General features: G+C 37.1%; 2 protein-coding genes across 2 annotated transcripts in view; both read left to right on the top strand.

The window, feature by feature from the left end:
* The window catches only part of LOC107600014 (cadherin EGF LAG seven-pass G-type receptor 1-like), a 32,856-nt gene extending 31,222 nt beyond the window's left edge, over positions 1-1,634 (top strand). Inside the window, exon 22 of the mRNA XM_016291783.1 lies at positions 641-1,634. Coding sequence (XP_016147269.1) covers positions 641-668 — 28 coding nt within the window. The 3' untranslated portion in view covers positions 669-1,634. The remainder of the gene's footprint in view (positions 1-640) is intronic.
* An 8,186-nt stretch (positions 1,635-9,820) lies between these two features.
* Positions 9,821-14,071, top strand: part of gramd4a (GRAM domain containing 4a) — a 78,503-nt gene continuing 74,252 nt past the window's right edge. Inside the window, exons 1-2 of the mRNA XM_016291802.1 lie at positions 9,821-10,063; positions 11,849-12,056. Coding sequence (XP_016147288.1) covers positions 10,035-10,063; positions 11,849-12,056 — 237 coding nt within the window. The 5' untranslated portion in view covers positions 9,821-10,034. The remainder of the gene's footprint in view (positions 10,064-11,848; positions 12,057-14,071) is intronic.

The raw sequence follows: 14,071 nt of genomic DNA, 5'->3' as shown, positions 1-14,071 counted from the left end.
CGATTTATAAATCGTGTGCACGACTTAGCAAATCGAGGGAACAAATTAGTAAATCATGCACACAATTTATAAATCGACGGAACGAAATAGTATACGAATAGCCTACTATTTTTTTCCTGCATGCCATGTGCGGGGCTCTGTAGTAAAGTGCTACTGAAAAAAAAAAATTACAAATCATGCTTGGTATAAAGATATAGAGGCTTATTTCATGATGACATTTCACTGCTCTTCCTGGAGAATAATAATTACTAATGTAAATATCATAATTTTTTAACGCAGCAACTGGGTATTATTACTTTTTTCCCCAACTTGCTACCAAAGTAGTGGTACCGGACATCTCTACATTATATATTTAAAAAGAAGATAAAATAACACATTTTAAAATGAACTGGCATTTATTTTTGCATGTTTTTGAAACCTGAGCACTCTGATTCTGTTCAGCTCTTTGTGTCTGCTGGAGCATGTGTGCCGAAGACAAAGAATGTCTTCTTTACACCTGTTGTTCATGTGGCATGCGGCTGCTGTACTTGGCCTGTACTCCTTCCCGAACACCCTCCTAACCCGCATGTATCCTCCTTCCTTTTCTCTCCCTTTCTGCTCACTACAGCGGCAGTAATGAAACATCAATCTGACCCAGCAGGAAACCTGAGGAACTTCTGCCCTCGTGAGGAGCCTTGACAGTGGGAGGAAGGTGAATTACCCAAAGACCCTCCCTATAGGCGCACCTTGCTCTCCAGTGTGTCCCTGGGGTCCAGGCTCCATTGGAGAATAGTATTACTGCAGACATCTGCCTGTTAAACGAATGATAAGGAAAGAAAAGGGAATGTATGTAAATATGCAAGACGTGGTCAGCGAGGATTTATGGAAACTGTGCCAAACCACTAGATGTGGGACTACAACCCTCCCAGCATGCCGAATGGCACGCTCTGACCGAGTGACAGGTGGACTTGAAGAGACACATAAGACTTTGTGTAATTTTGTACATTTTACCAATAGTGCTTCTTAAAACTGTGCAAACTGTGCACGGTCACACAAGGCTGGAACTGTGTAGAGACATTTTCTGGTTACGAAGCATAAATCACGGAATGCTGAAATTTTCACTAAGTGCCCGGCTCGGCCCGTCTTCATAGAGGAGATCCGTCTCTTAACTAATACCTTCCTCGTGTAATTACTGTGTAGATGTATATTTTTTGTTGTTGTTTTGAAATTGTAATATTTTAAGGCCATTTGTATATTGAAAAGCGTTTTAATAACATTTGATGCAAGATTATTTTTATCCAATGTGGTTAAATCAAAAATGTTTTGTACTTAGTAAATAATTTGGGCTTCTATGGTGCTGTAGTCCCGAAACACAAGACTAAAAGTCTATTAAAAATACTGTTCGACTTTAACAATATTCAGTGGCGATGTTTAATAACATTCGAACTGTGAAGAGAAACCCCATAGACTCAAGGAAATGAAAATGAATGTGTTTTATTTAGTAATTAAGTGACAGTTCACGGTTCATATTCCAAAGAAGCAGCAGTGAAAAAGACTTGCAGGTGTTCGAAATAATTTCTTATCACAAAAGACACTGGATTTCTTATGACATAGCTGTATTTATTTTTATGTTTTGAGACACTGGACAAAAATTGAAGCTGTAAAAATAAAAGCTCTCTCTCTTTGTATTTTTATATCTTGTCTTTTCTCATAATAGGATGTACTAACACATATTTATAAAAAAAAAGTTTAGCTATGAAGTTTTAGCTTTTTTCTTATTTTTTTTAGTAAACATTATGTTTTACTACTGGAATACTCTACTGCTTTATATCTTGAGGCTATCTTGGCCCCTCACAAAAGACACTGGATTTCTTATGACATAGCTGTATTTATTTTTATGTTTTGAGACACTGGACAAAAATTGAAGCTGTAAAAATAAAAGCTCTCTCTCTTTGTATTTTTATATCTTGTCTTTTCTCATAATAGGATGTACTAACACATATTTATAAAAAAAAAAGTTTAGCTATGAAGTTTTAGCTTTTTTCTTATTTTTTTTAGTAAACATTATGTTTTACTACTGGAATACTCTACTGCTTTATATCTTGAGGCTATGGCGTTAGCATATAGGCATATTTCACAAATAACCTAATTGTGATTAAAGCAGTCAGTTTGAGCCCTGTGTTGTTGATAGTCAATGTATTATTGCTTAGTATCTAATAACACGCCATTATATCACATCTAAATGTGTCTTGATACCACAAACCTCTATCACATACTCTTTATGTTAGCATAGCTATAGCTGATGTGCAGAAGGCATCACAGCTTTTTAAACTAAAGAATTCTAAAGAAAATCCCAACAAACTAAATGTTTTCTGTTGCACAAGGGATTTTGGGTATTATCAGCCAAAAAAAAGCATGCACAGATACACACTTCAAAAATCCACCAGAAATAATAAAGCATCCGGGTATCTTTAGCACATTATTTTCAACTTACTAACTCTAATTGTGTGTACTATTTAGAAAGGATCATATGTAAACTTCATCAGTGTGACTTCACACAGGCTTTCTGCCCTTTATCCTAAATTCCAGTGTGAAGCTTTTACTGTCGCAGGTGGCACAGAGCAAGAATTCATCTTCAGCTGAGCTTGATTATCCTGAGTGCTCTTAACTGCCTTGCTTCAAAGGGCACATGAAATATTAACAACTGAGCTGAACTCACGCCCAGAATGAGAAACTAAGGGATGGGGGTGTAGTGGTAAAATATATTAATCGGACACACATTAAACTATAAAAAAATACTCCAAAGACAACAACAATAAAAAGAGCTGACTTTTACTGTTTAATTTTGCAATACATTACAAGTCCTTTTATTTAAAGAAAGAAAGAAAGATTATTAATGATCATGAGTTTCATTCATGAATGGAATATATCAGTGTTTTGTATAAAGTGATTAAGTGAATGACTCACTCATAAAGACAGTCATTTGTTGCCACCCAATGATAAAATGTAACCTGCAGAAATAGGGAAGGGGGCACAACACAAAGTTTCATTCCAGTTAAATAGAAAATTACATTGTTTTCCCTTTTATTATCCCCCTTTTTCACATCTCTCATCCTGTCAATGTATCCCTCTTCCAAAAATATTTCTTAAGTTCAAAAATATTTCAAATGAGGTATGTATATGGCCTTTTCATACTCCTGTTAAATACTGCTGGATTAACCAGGGGCAGATTTAGTGAATTGGGGGCCCCAGGCAAAATATAGGAATGGGGCCCTATACATTTTCACACATTTTCCTAGATCAACCTTGAGGTTCCTTTTTTGTTGCGATGCTTGCTGCTGCACAATGGTGCCCCATAGTTGTGTCCAATGTTTCTACATTTTCATGTACATGTTATAATGGATTTCTTTCATGTTGTGTTACAAAATTTGTAGCACAATGTGTTACCATTTGGAACAAAATAGTAAAAAAAAAAAAAAATTTTAAGTTCAGACCTGTTTGAAACTGAAAGTAATATTTAGCTTGTTCACATTGACTCTAATAAGGAAAATCAATCAGTCAATATATTTCAGAAGCATTTGTCTGCTCTCATGTGAGGTACAGTAAAGAGCCTTCCCAAATTGAGTGAGCAGAAACAGAACTTCCAATTGGAATGCAAACGCAGATTGATACAAACCGCTCAATCAAAATTGTGAACCAGAAATAGCTTTTGTACACTAGCAAATTGCAAGTTTTAAAAGAAGCATTACCATTACGCTGAAGCCTTATCCACATCACTGTCAAAAACTCCACCTTCAAAAGCAGACGCCGATGGATTTTCAAGAAGGGACTAGGCTTTCACAATCCACTGGTATGTAATGCTCATGTTTTAACCATCCAATCACAATCAGATCCCATCATACTTTTTTCTTCTTCTTCTTCTTCTTGAACAATGAATTTCACTTAGTACTATGTAATATTAGAGTAATAAGCTGGGTTTAAGTATGAAATGGGCTGCGAATCCTGAGTAATATGCATGAAAGAGCATTCTTCTGTTGTCAGGTCTGACAAGGTTTGGGAAGAAATCTAATTGGGTGGATAGAGTTACAGCTTACTTTGAGTTGTCAGTCAGCTTGGTGCTGATAAACTTTGCCCCTTCCTGAAGTCTCACATACACAGTGCCATCAGAGACTGGGTGGATGGGAAAATGAGGGCAAAATAGGTGGGAAATGGCCTTTGGGGAGTAGCCTCTCCCCTCACTGGGGTATTTATTCAGTATTTTCACAGCAGAAAGGGTTAAATCTATCTACAAAATGTTCGTTGTCATATAAACTGTGAGAGTGCATTAACCCCTCCCAGGTCCATTTGTTATAGTTTCATTATCTCTGCTGATCTAAGAAAATGCAATGATAGCATAGCAGTTTTATTACCCTCACCATCTATATAGTAAATGACAAGAAGTTGTCACTGTTCAATCTATTTTAGTAAGTCAAAAGTCCAGTTAAATGTATTTTTCTTCCTCTTAATCTGACACATTGAGACTGTAAAGAAAATATGTTAAAGACAAAAAATAATAATCTTTTCAGTACGTTACATGTCTTTTTATTAATTGCGATTTCACTTTTTTAACGTTAGTTAGTGTGTAATGTTGCTGTTTGAGCATTTACAATATCTGCAAAGTTACGAAGCTGAAAGTTCAATGCAAACGGAGATATCATCTTTTAAAATTCTGGCAGTTTAATGCCTACAAAAATGGCTGGTAGGGACTACAACAAGTTACTTCCCGGGTTCGTGACGTCACAAACTCAGATAAACCCCGCCCTCGGGAAAAGGCAGCGAGGCCATGCTGCGCTGCTTTAGAGAAGAGGAAGAGAAAACTAGAGGTGCATTTAAAAATCTATTCATATATGAATCGCGATTCTGTCTTCTAAGGATTCTAATGGCTTCACAAGTTTCAAAATCAATGTTCTAAAGCAGAGGTTCTTAAAACTGTTCCTCGCGTCCCCCTGCTCTGCACACGCTCTGCATCTCTCTCTCTCTCTCTCTCTCTCTCTCTCGTTCAGCTCAGCTCCAGCAATGAACTGTTACAATTATACACTTATTTTCACATAGCTATGAGAAGCATTAAACATGGACGCGTGTGCAGTTGCCGTACTGTATTAAAGCTTTAATCAGGATAAAACCGTATATTAAAAGCTAACATAAGCAGTAGCATTTACAAATAACAGCGTATCTAAAAGTATGAGACAACTACAAGCTAAAAACATAGGCCTACCATTAAAAGCCGTGCTTGCACAGGTTCTGCATGATCCTCTTCAATATCCTCTGCTTCTCAATCGGGCTCAAACTGATAAGCGATATTAACGACGCCTTTGTTTACAATACAACCGGAGCACATGCCGCTGAGGAGAGGGGAGGGACATTTAGACGCGCACTAGAGGTGGTTTAGCCAATCACAACACACTGGGCTAGCTAACCAATCAGAGCCCATCGCCTATTTCTGAGGGAGGGGCTTCATAAAAGCAGGAAATTGATCAGCACGTTTCTCAGAGAAGGGACAGAGCGGTGTGGAATAAAGGTAAATTATGTGAAAAATAATGCGTTTTTAAAAAAACGAAACATTAACACCTGCTAGACTGCACCCCGTAAACACAATCAAGCCTAGAAAAAAACCACTGAACCACCCCTTTAAAGAAAGATAGAAAGAATGTTTCAGTGAGTTTCATTCATGAATGAATCCGTTTTGAACAAATTGGTTAAGTGAATGATTCAATGACTCACTCATAAAGACTTGTCTCCACTTAATGATGTTACAATGTAACCTGCAGAAATAGTTCCTGAAAAAATATCCCCACCTATGCATAGACTGACTGAGAAAAGTCCTAATGCCTTTTTTTGCACCCTTGAAGAGTGTTTTGGGAAGGGGGGGCACACAAAGTGTCATTCCAGATAAATAGAAAAGATCTATCATCCCATTACTCTGTTTATCTTCCTTGCCCAAAAATCTGAACATATTTCTGAAGTTCAAAAGTATTTGTCTGCTGTCATGTAAAGTATGTATATTTAAACCTTTTTTAAAGTCAAAAGTCCAGCTAAATAAATTCAAATGTTCAAACTTGTCTTAAATATATGATTTATATGTCTGTCTAACAGTGTTGGGCTAGTTACTCAAAGAATGTAATATATTACTCATTACTAGTTACTCATTTCAAAACGTTTACTTTACTTATTACTTTCTGGCAACAGTAATTAGTTACACTACTAGTTACATTACTTTTTCTTCACGCCCGACAGAAGTTGTAACTGTGTATCTTCCACATAAAATTCTAGTGATTGATAGTGACATTCATGTAGAAGTGTTGTATTATTCTCATTAATTGTCATGTGTAGCTTGAAGCTAATTGTAATTTCTCCGTTGCCCATATACGATTATATTTCATTATGTATTTGATCAAATCACATAAGCTTGTAAGTCACTGTTTAATTTTCCAAAAAGATTTTTAATTATAGTAATATAATGTACCAGATAGTTTAAACATTTGATATGTCGTCTATGTTGTATTCTGAATAAAATATTGAAATTTGAAACTTCCACATCATTGCATTCTGTTTTTATTCACAATTTGTACAGTGTCCCAACTTTTTTGGAATCGGGTTTGTACATACATATAGGTACAAAATATAGTAACATAAAACAACTGAAATAGTGAATCCTTTAAGATAAACCACAATCATTGACACATCAGTCAGAACATCTACAGCCAGATGTGACTGCCTCCAAGTCAGTTAACATCCTCTTAAAAGCTACCAATGAGACCAGCGTATTAATTTTCATAGATTTCTGTAATTTGTTCCATGAAGAGGGAGCAGCATACCTAAAAGCCTTTTTTGCCAGCTCAGTTCTAACCTTTGGAACAGACAGAAGGAAAAAATCCTGTGAAGGAAGATTGTAAGTCCCAGTGTTATTTACACTGATGTAGGTCAGAAGGTAGGATGGAAGTAGACCTAAAATAGCTTTGTATATGAAGATATACCAATGTTGAAGTCTCCGCATTGATAGAGAAGGCCATCCAACACGTTCATACAGTTCACAATGGTGAGTGAGGACTTTAAAACCAGTGATGAACCTCAGAGCTCCATGGTATACAGTGTCCAGTGCATGTAAACTTTGAGACGAAGCATGCATGTATAAAACATCACCATAGTCAAGTATAGACATAAAAGTGGCAGCAACCAGCCTCTTTCTAGATTCGAACGAAAGGCAGGATTTGATTCTAAAATAAAACCCTAATTTAAGTTTTAATCTTTTTGCTAGCTGCTGAATATGAAAGGTAAAAGAAAGAGATTCATCTATTAAAATACCAAGATATCTGTATTTAGAGACACATTAAATCTTCGTTCCCTGGGAAGTGAGGATTGAAGGCAGATTTGACTTGGATTTCAAATTGGAAAAAAGCATGACTTTTGTTTTTTCAGCATTTAAAACAAGTTTCAAATCATAAAGATTCTGTTGGAGCGTGTTAAACTCAAGTTGTAATTGGGAAAGAGCCTGGTCTGCGGTGGGTGCTGAGCAATACAGTACAGTGTCATCTGCATAAAAATGAAATTTTCCTTTAGACACGTTACTATCAATATTATTTATACAGAGAATAAAAAGTTACACTAGTAGTAATTAGTTACACTACTAGCTACTGCAAAAAGTTGTATTATTACAGTAACTAAGTTACTAGTTACTGCCCAACACTGCTGTCTAACTAAATGAGAAATGTAATATTTACATGTAATATTTATTTAATATTTTTCTTTTCTTTTTGCAAGTCAAAAAAAAAAATTTTTTTTTAACAGAAAGTAAGTTTTCTTGTGTAAAACGTAAATTTTGTAAATATTTTTTTGTGGAAAAAAAAAAGGGATAGACAGAGGATTAGCCGTGAATTATTGAATAAAGCATGTTTTTCTGCAGAGGCTCCGATGTAAGCTGTGCATTACTAATTGCATTTTTCTGTTGCTTTATTTCAGTTGATAGCAGACACTGTAATATTATTATGCATATTAGTTTTACCTTTGTTTTATCTAAAAAAAAAGGAGGACAACCACTTATCTCATTCTCCCCCTACAATGTAAATGTATTTGAACAACACTTGGGAGAACTCAGGGTGACTTGTGCTCCGGCAGCTGTTATTTCCTGAATAGTACTCACAAAAGAATAGTTTTTAAGACACAGTCAATCTAAACAACTTATGAGTTAAGGGAGACAGTAAAAAATAGGAGTGACTTAAGCTGAAATACTTAATAATCATATGATGAACATGCCACTTGATTTGTTATGCTGTTTCACCTCCTTTTAGCGCCATCTACTGGCACATCAGTTACCTAGCTGATATTTGTGATTATCGTCTCAGGGTCAGTCAAAAGGCTTATTATGTTTCAGTTCAATAGAATTCCTAGATTTCTAGGTCTTTTAGTTGCTGATGTCTAATTTCTTGCCAAGATCCAAAGTCCAAAGACTTAATCATGCGGTGTCTTTGAGACATGTAAACATGGTCTCAACAACTGAAGTCTTGGTCTGAATCTGGGTCTTTTGGGCTCTGGTAAGACTAGAGTTGCCACCCGTCCCTTAAAATACGGAATCGTCCCGTATTTTAATGATGCGTCCCGTATCAAATCAATACGGTACGCGATTTGTCCCATATTTTACAAAGGCCAACAAAGCTGAATCAACAAAGAAGTATTTTAGGCGCCATCGAGCGGCAAAGCAACTCATTCGGGTGTGTTTGACATTAATAATAAAGTCCTTGAATGTGTTCTTGTTGTTGGGTTGGTAACTTTTTTTTGCTTTCCTTTGCATACCTTTGCTTTGCATACAGTGTAATCTTATCAGTAAAATATGTGAATGTTTAAAAGGTGATTATTTACTAAGTGTAGCAGTCAAAGGTCACAAGCCTGACCCAGGATAAGAGTTTGAGAGTGCTGCTCATGCTCACAAAGAATCATGCTTGAAACATGTAAGTATGAGGTTCTGATATAACTTTATTTATTTATTTATTTTGCTGTTTATACCTATATGTATTTTTGAATTTAGAAAATATCGACTACAGCTATTATTGCAAGAATAATAATTAAATACAAATAATGCCAGAACAATAAATAAAAGGACAGAAAGAGCTTCATACTTTTCCGCTGATTTAATTTAGTGTGGCTTTACAGAATGAACAATGGTGTTTTGGCCTAAACTCCAATTGTTTTTTAGCTACAGAATGAATTTACTTTTAGTTTAGCATGTAACCTTTTATTTTAAATGGTTAAAATATATATCTAATTTCACTTCCACAAATGTATCTGTTTTATTAGACATAATAATAGTAAATGCAGTTTTATGAGATCATATTAATTAAGAGAATACATGAATATTACAAGCACAACTGTGATATAATAATACAATAACAGTATTGTTGTTGTTGTTGTTGTTGTTTTGCAATCAGCCATGATTCATTTATTCCACAAGTGAAAGTGAAAAAAGAGAGGAGTTACATAACATTTAACCCCCCCACACACACTTGAGTCTCCATCTCAAATATAAATACTTTTTAAAGTTACATTTATTTATTGGTGTAAAACTATATATAATATATATAAAAAATAATAATAAGCAAAGCGATAAGAATTAAAAATCAAAATAACAAACAAACAAATATGGCTATTTATCATTTACAACCCCCCCTCCAAAACAAACAAACAAAAAAAAACAAAACAATGTGTGTTTTGATTCCAAAATGTTTAGTAGACAGTGCTGCGGCCCCTTTAAGAGATCAACGGACGCGTCTAGGAGATCTGCCCGTCTGCTGTGTGTGTGTGTGTGTGTGTGAGTTCAGTGGCATCAACAAGACACACGCAGATCCGTGTTCTCTGGGGGGGACTGACATTAACTCACACATAATCAAGACCCTTGAGACATCGCACAGCTCTTTTAGACAGCAGAGGGGAAGAGCGTCGCTGCTGCTCAGGGACCTGGTGTATATTTACAGCAGTTTTCCAGCAGGTGTTACTGAAGGATCTATCACAGACTATCAGCAGGGTTCATGAAACTTTGCTACGATTTGCGAGCTGGGTAAGCGGATCTTTTGACATGTGTCCTTTAATAATATTCAAGAGGGCAACAGGCGATTTGCAGTATGCGTCTACAGGACTGTGATCATTCATAGATGAAATCATTTCTATTCTGAGAAACGATCTTTAAAATGAAACTGTTCGTATCTGTGTCAGTGTCGCATTAAGACCCACAGATTTAAATAGCTAAGTATGTACACGGCATAATCCAATGTGTCATCGCTTTGTTTAATGTCACATTTAAATGCGTTCCTGGAACGTGACCGTTAGTCTGTCATTCAGACACGTTGATCTTTGGAACAAAATGTATCATTCTGTAGAACATATTGAACACATATATCCACACAACAACGGCCTAGAGTGGTTATGTGAGTTACTGATGTTGCGATGATGAACACGGATCGTCGCGTGATTCTGAAAGGAAGTTATTCTTTGGTTATTTATCTATTGATCCATTGACTGATTCATTGACTCGTTCACTGATGCATTGGGCTGAACTGATCCATCTATTCATTGTTCCGTCAAGACACGATAGATCGAATCACTCATTAGTGGATTTGATTGATTTCCTGTATTGTAGACCCATTGCTCTGTTGATTCATTGATCTACTGAGTCAATGATTAATTTAGCATTGTAAAATCAACTGATTTATTGAAACCAGTTGAATAATTGGTCCATCGATTCATTGACATATTGTTTCGTTGATCTGTTGGGTCATTAATTAATCTTTTGATTATTGGATCTATGGATTCAATGATTAATTTACCTATTGAGTCACTGAGTGATTTATTGTGAAATAAATTGAATCATTGAAATCAATTCAATAATTGATCCATTGATTCAATGATTTGTTAAATCATTGATTAAAGGGGTCATAAGACGTTGCTAAAAAGAACATTATGTTGTGTATTTGATGTAATGCAATGTGTTTATGCGGTTTAAGGTTCAAAAAACACATTATTTTCCACATACTGTACATTATTGTTTCTCCTCTATGCCCCGCCTTTCTGAAACGCGTCGATTTTTACAAAGTTCATCGGCCTGAAAAGCGAGGTGTGCTGTGATTGGCCAGCTGTCCAGTGCATTATGATTGGCCGAATACTTCAAGCGTGTGACGGAAATGTTACGCCCCTTATCATACTGTAATGATGCTCTGTCAGGCCGGAGCAACGATTCAAAAACATGAAAACCCATTATAAACGAGGCATTCGTTGCATCCAGTGGGGATATAATTATGGATTATAATGACTTATACTGTCTTTTTACACGTTGCGTTGCATCGCGCCGCATAAACATAGACTTTAGTCTTTGCAACTTTACAGATCTTCTTTATGCACCAAGAGCTTGTAACACTCCAAAGAGAAAGGAAAAACTGAAATGGCATCATATGACCCCTTTAAATGATCTTTTGATTAACTGATCCATGGAATAATTGAAATATTTACCTGTTGAGTCACCGATTCATTTACTCATTCTGAAATAAACTGAATAATTTAAATAAATCAAATCATTACTTTGGTCAGTGAGTCTTGCTCGGGGCAGGAAAAGCACCTGAAATCCATTTACAACCTGTTGCAATTTGAGATGTTCTTTTGGCTTTGGCCTTCAGAACAGACGAGCAAATGAATTCCCTTCCGCTTTAAAAGGTCAGCCCTAGAGACTACTGGGAATATTTTGCACCAGTGTTCTCTTTAACTATTTGTTCTCATTTTTAAAGTTTTCTGTGAAGTGTTTACTTGATTTTGATTTTCCTTAATATTTTTTTGTACTCTGTTGACCCTGCAGGGCTGCCATACATAATGTTAAGGTAAAGCCTAAAGCAGCTGTGTTGAACATGCTAAAGCGACTGGACAAAATAAGATTCCGTGGTCCAAAGCGAGATGACTTCCTGGATCTACCCGAGTCCCCCACGGGATCGGACACTGAATGTAGTGATGACATACTGCTGAGAACTCGACATTCAATACGAGACAGTGACGAGCAGAGAGACCCTGTAAGTAATTACAAACACTCATGTCATTTTACAACTTTGTTTGTTTCTGTTGAATACAGTAAGTTTAAAGGACTCCTTTAAGAACTTTTAATTATGTAATAAATGTGTTAAAGTAGCTGCCTTCATAGATAACATTTTAAGGCATCATAGGTTTGTGTTCAACAATATAACAACATTATGCTGCCTTGGATGTTGACTTGGATTTGGATTTGGGGTTATATTATATTATATTTTAGGCCAGGGGTCTCCAAACTCGGTGGGGGCCTCCAAAGGGCCGGTGTTCTGCAGAGTTTAGTTTCAACTTGCCTCAACACACCTGCCTGGAAGTTTCTAGCATGTCTAGTAAGACCTTAATTAGATTGTTCAGGTGTGTTTAATTAGGGTTGGAGCTAAACTCTGCAGGACACCGGCCCTCCAGGACCAAGTTTGGAGACCCCTGTTTTAGGCCCCCTTTCTACTGTCGGGCCAAAAGCGGGCGTGCTACTGCGTGCCAGGGCTAGTTGCATTTCCACTGTCACTTTCAGGGCTTGATTGTGCCTCGTCGGGGCTTCCTTGGGGCCAACAGCCAGGGTTTTTTGGCCAGCCGAAGCCGAGCTCGGGCTTGAGGAGTGATTATGAACAAAGACTGAGTCTGGAGAGCATCAGCGGATCATTTCATATAGTTACCAGCTAACATCAGCATTAAAGACTTTCAAAAATAATTTTAGCTCAAAACTCACTTTGAGACATCAGTGAGTGTTTGAAATAACATGTTTGAGATCTGTTTATGATCACCATACTAGGCAGAAATATTTATATGCGATGCAAAAGATATGCACGCTTTACCATAATGGCCATTACCATAGTAAACTTGGTAAATATGATCGCTTGAAGAAATCAGAAAAATCGTATAGTCTATCACAATCATGTATTTATTTGTTACATATTTTATCTGTCAATAAGTCTTAAAATAAAAATTAAACAAATATCTCATTTCTAATGTTTTATATGCAGGTTAAATAGGTTAAACTTTTGACTTGTTTCTCGAGGCCACAGGAGGGCGCAATGAGCAAAATAATGCCGCACAAAAAATTGTCAAAGCAAGGAAATAACGTCTCAGGTTACTTATGTAACCATGGTTCCCTGAGTAGGGAACAAGACACTACGTCCTCTAGGGGTCGCTATGGGGAACTCCTCGTCATGACCCGTGTCTGAAGCATACATTGAAAAAACACCAACAACACGTTGGCCGGCGACAGCCATGACATCACTACCGGTGCAACTATAGTATGAATAGGCACCGGGAGAACACATCATCCACTTCTTCGTCTGTAGCTTGCGTCCGAAGCATGGCAAGAAACCTAGAGGACGCAGTGTCTCGTTCACTACTCAGTGAACCATGGTTACATAAGTAACCTGAGACGTTCCCTTTCATGGGAACTTCGAACTGCATCCTCTAGGGGTCGCTATGGGGAAAGGTATACCCACGCCATGGCAAACCATGGCAAGCACTAAGTACCAACTCTACCATATTGCCATGGGAGTTGCCCCTGGGACGTTAGATGGCTGTCAGTGACATTATTCCCTAAGGCCAAAGGCCTAGGCTACATACCCCAAAAAACTTACCTGTTAGGGCCAGAACTCCTGGGCCCGGGGTAGAGCTCAAGGCTTGGAATCAGGAATAGATTCCTTTAAGGGAATACGACCAAGAGCCTAGAATCATACTAAGTCTTGGCCTGTCACACAGGGGCTACCGCACGCTCTGCATATGCTAAAGGAACTGTCTCAACAGACCCCTAGTAGCAACACCCTGTTAACATAGGTATTTAGAGGATACATAGGTGGAGTGGTGCCCAAGGCGGAATCGGGGTTTTAAACCACTCAGTAAGAGCACAAGGCTACTGCGCGTAGCTCTTACCATACAGGGTTTTAGAAAAGAACGCAGAATACTAGCGTGCAAACTTACCACAGTGTGGATTTTAGAAAGTGTACAAAGACTTATGTGCACACTTACCATAACATGGATTTAAAAATAC

Source organism: Sinocyclocheilus grahami, unplaced genomic scaffold, assembly GCF_001515645.1.
Source record: "Sinocyclocheilus grahami isolate Dianchi unplaced genomic scaffold, SAMN03320097.WGS_v1.1 scaffold276.1, whole genome shotgun sequence".
NCBI lineage: Eukaryota > Metazoa > Chordata > Actinopteri > Cypriniformes > Cyprinidae > Sinocyclocheilus > Sinocyclocheilus grahami.
This window is presented reverse-complemented; position numbering and strand designations above follow the sequence as displayed.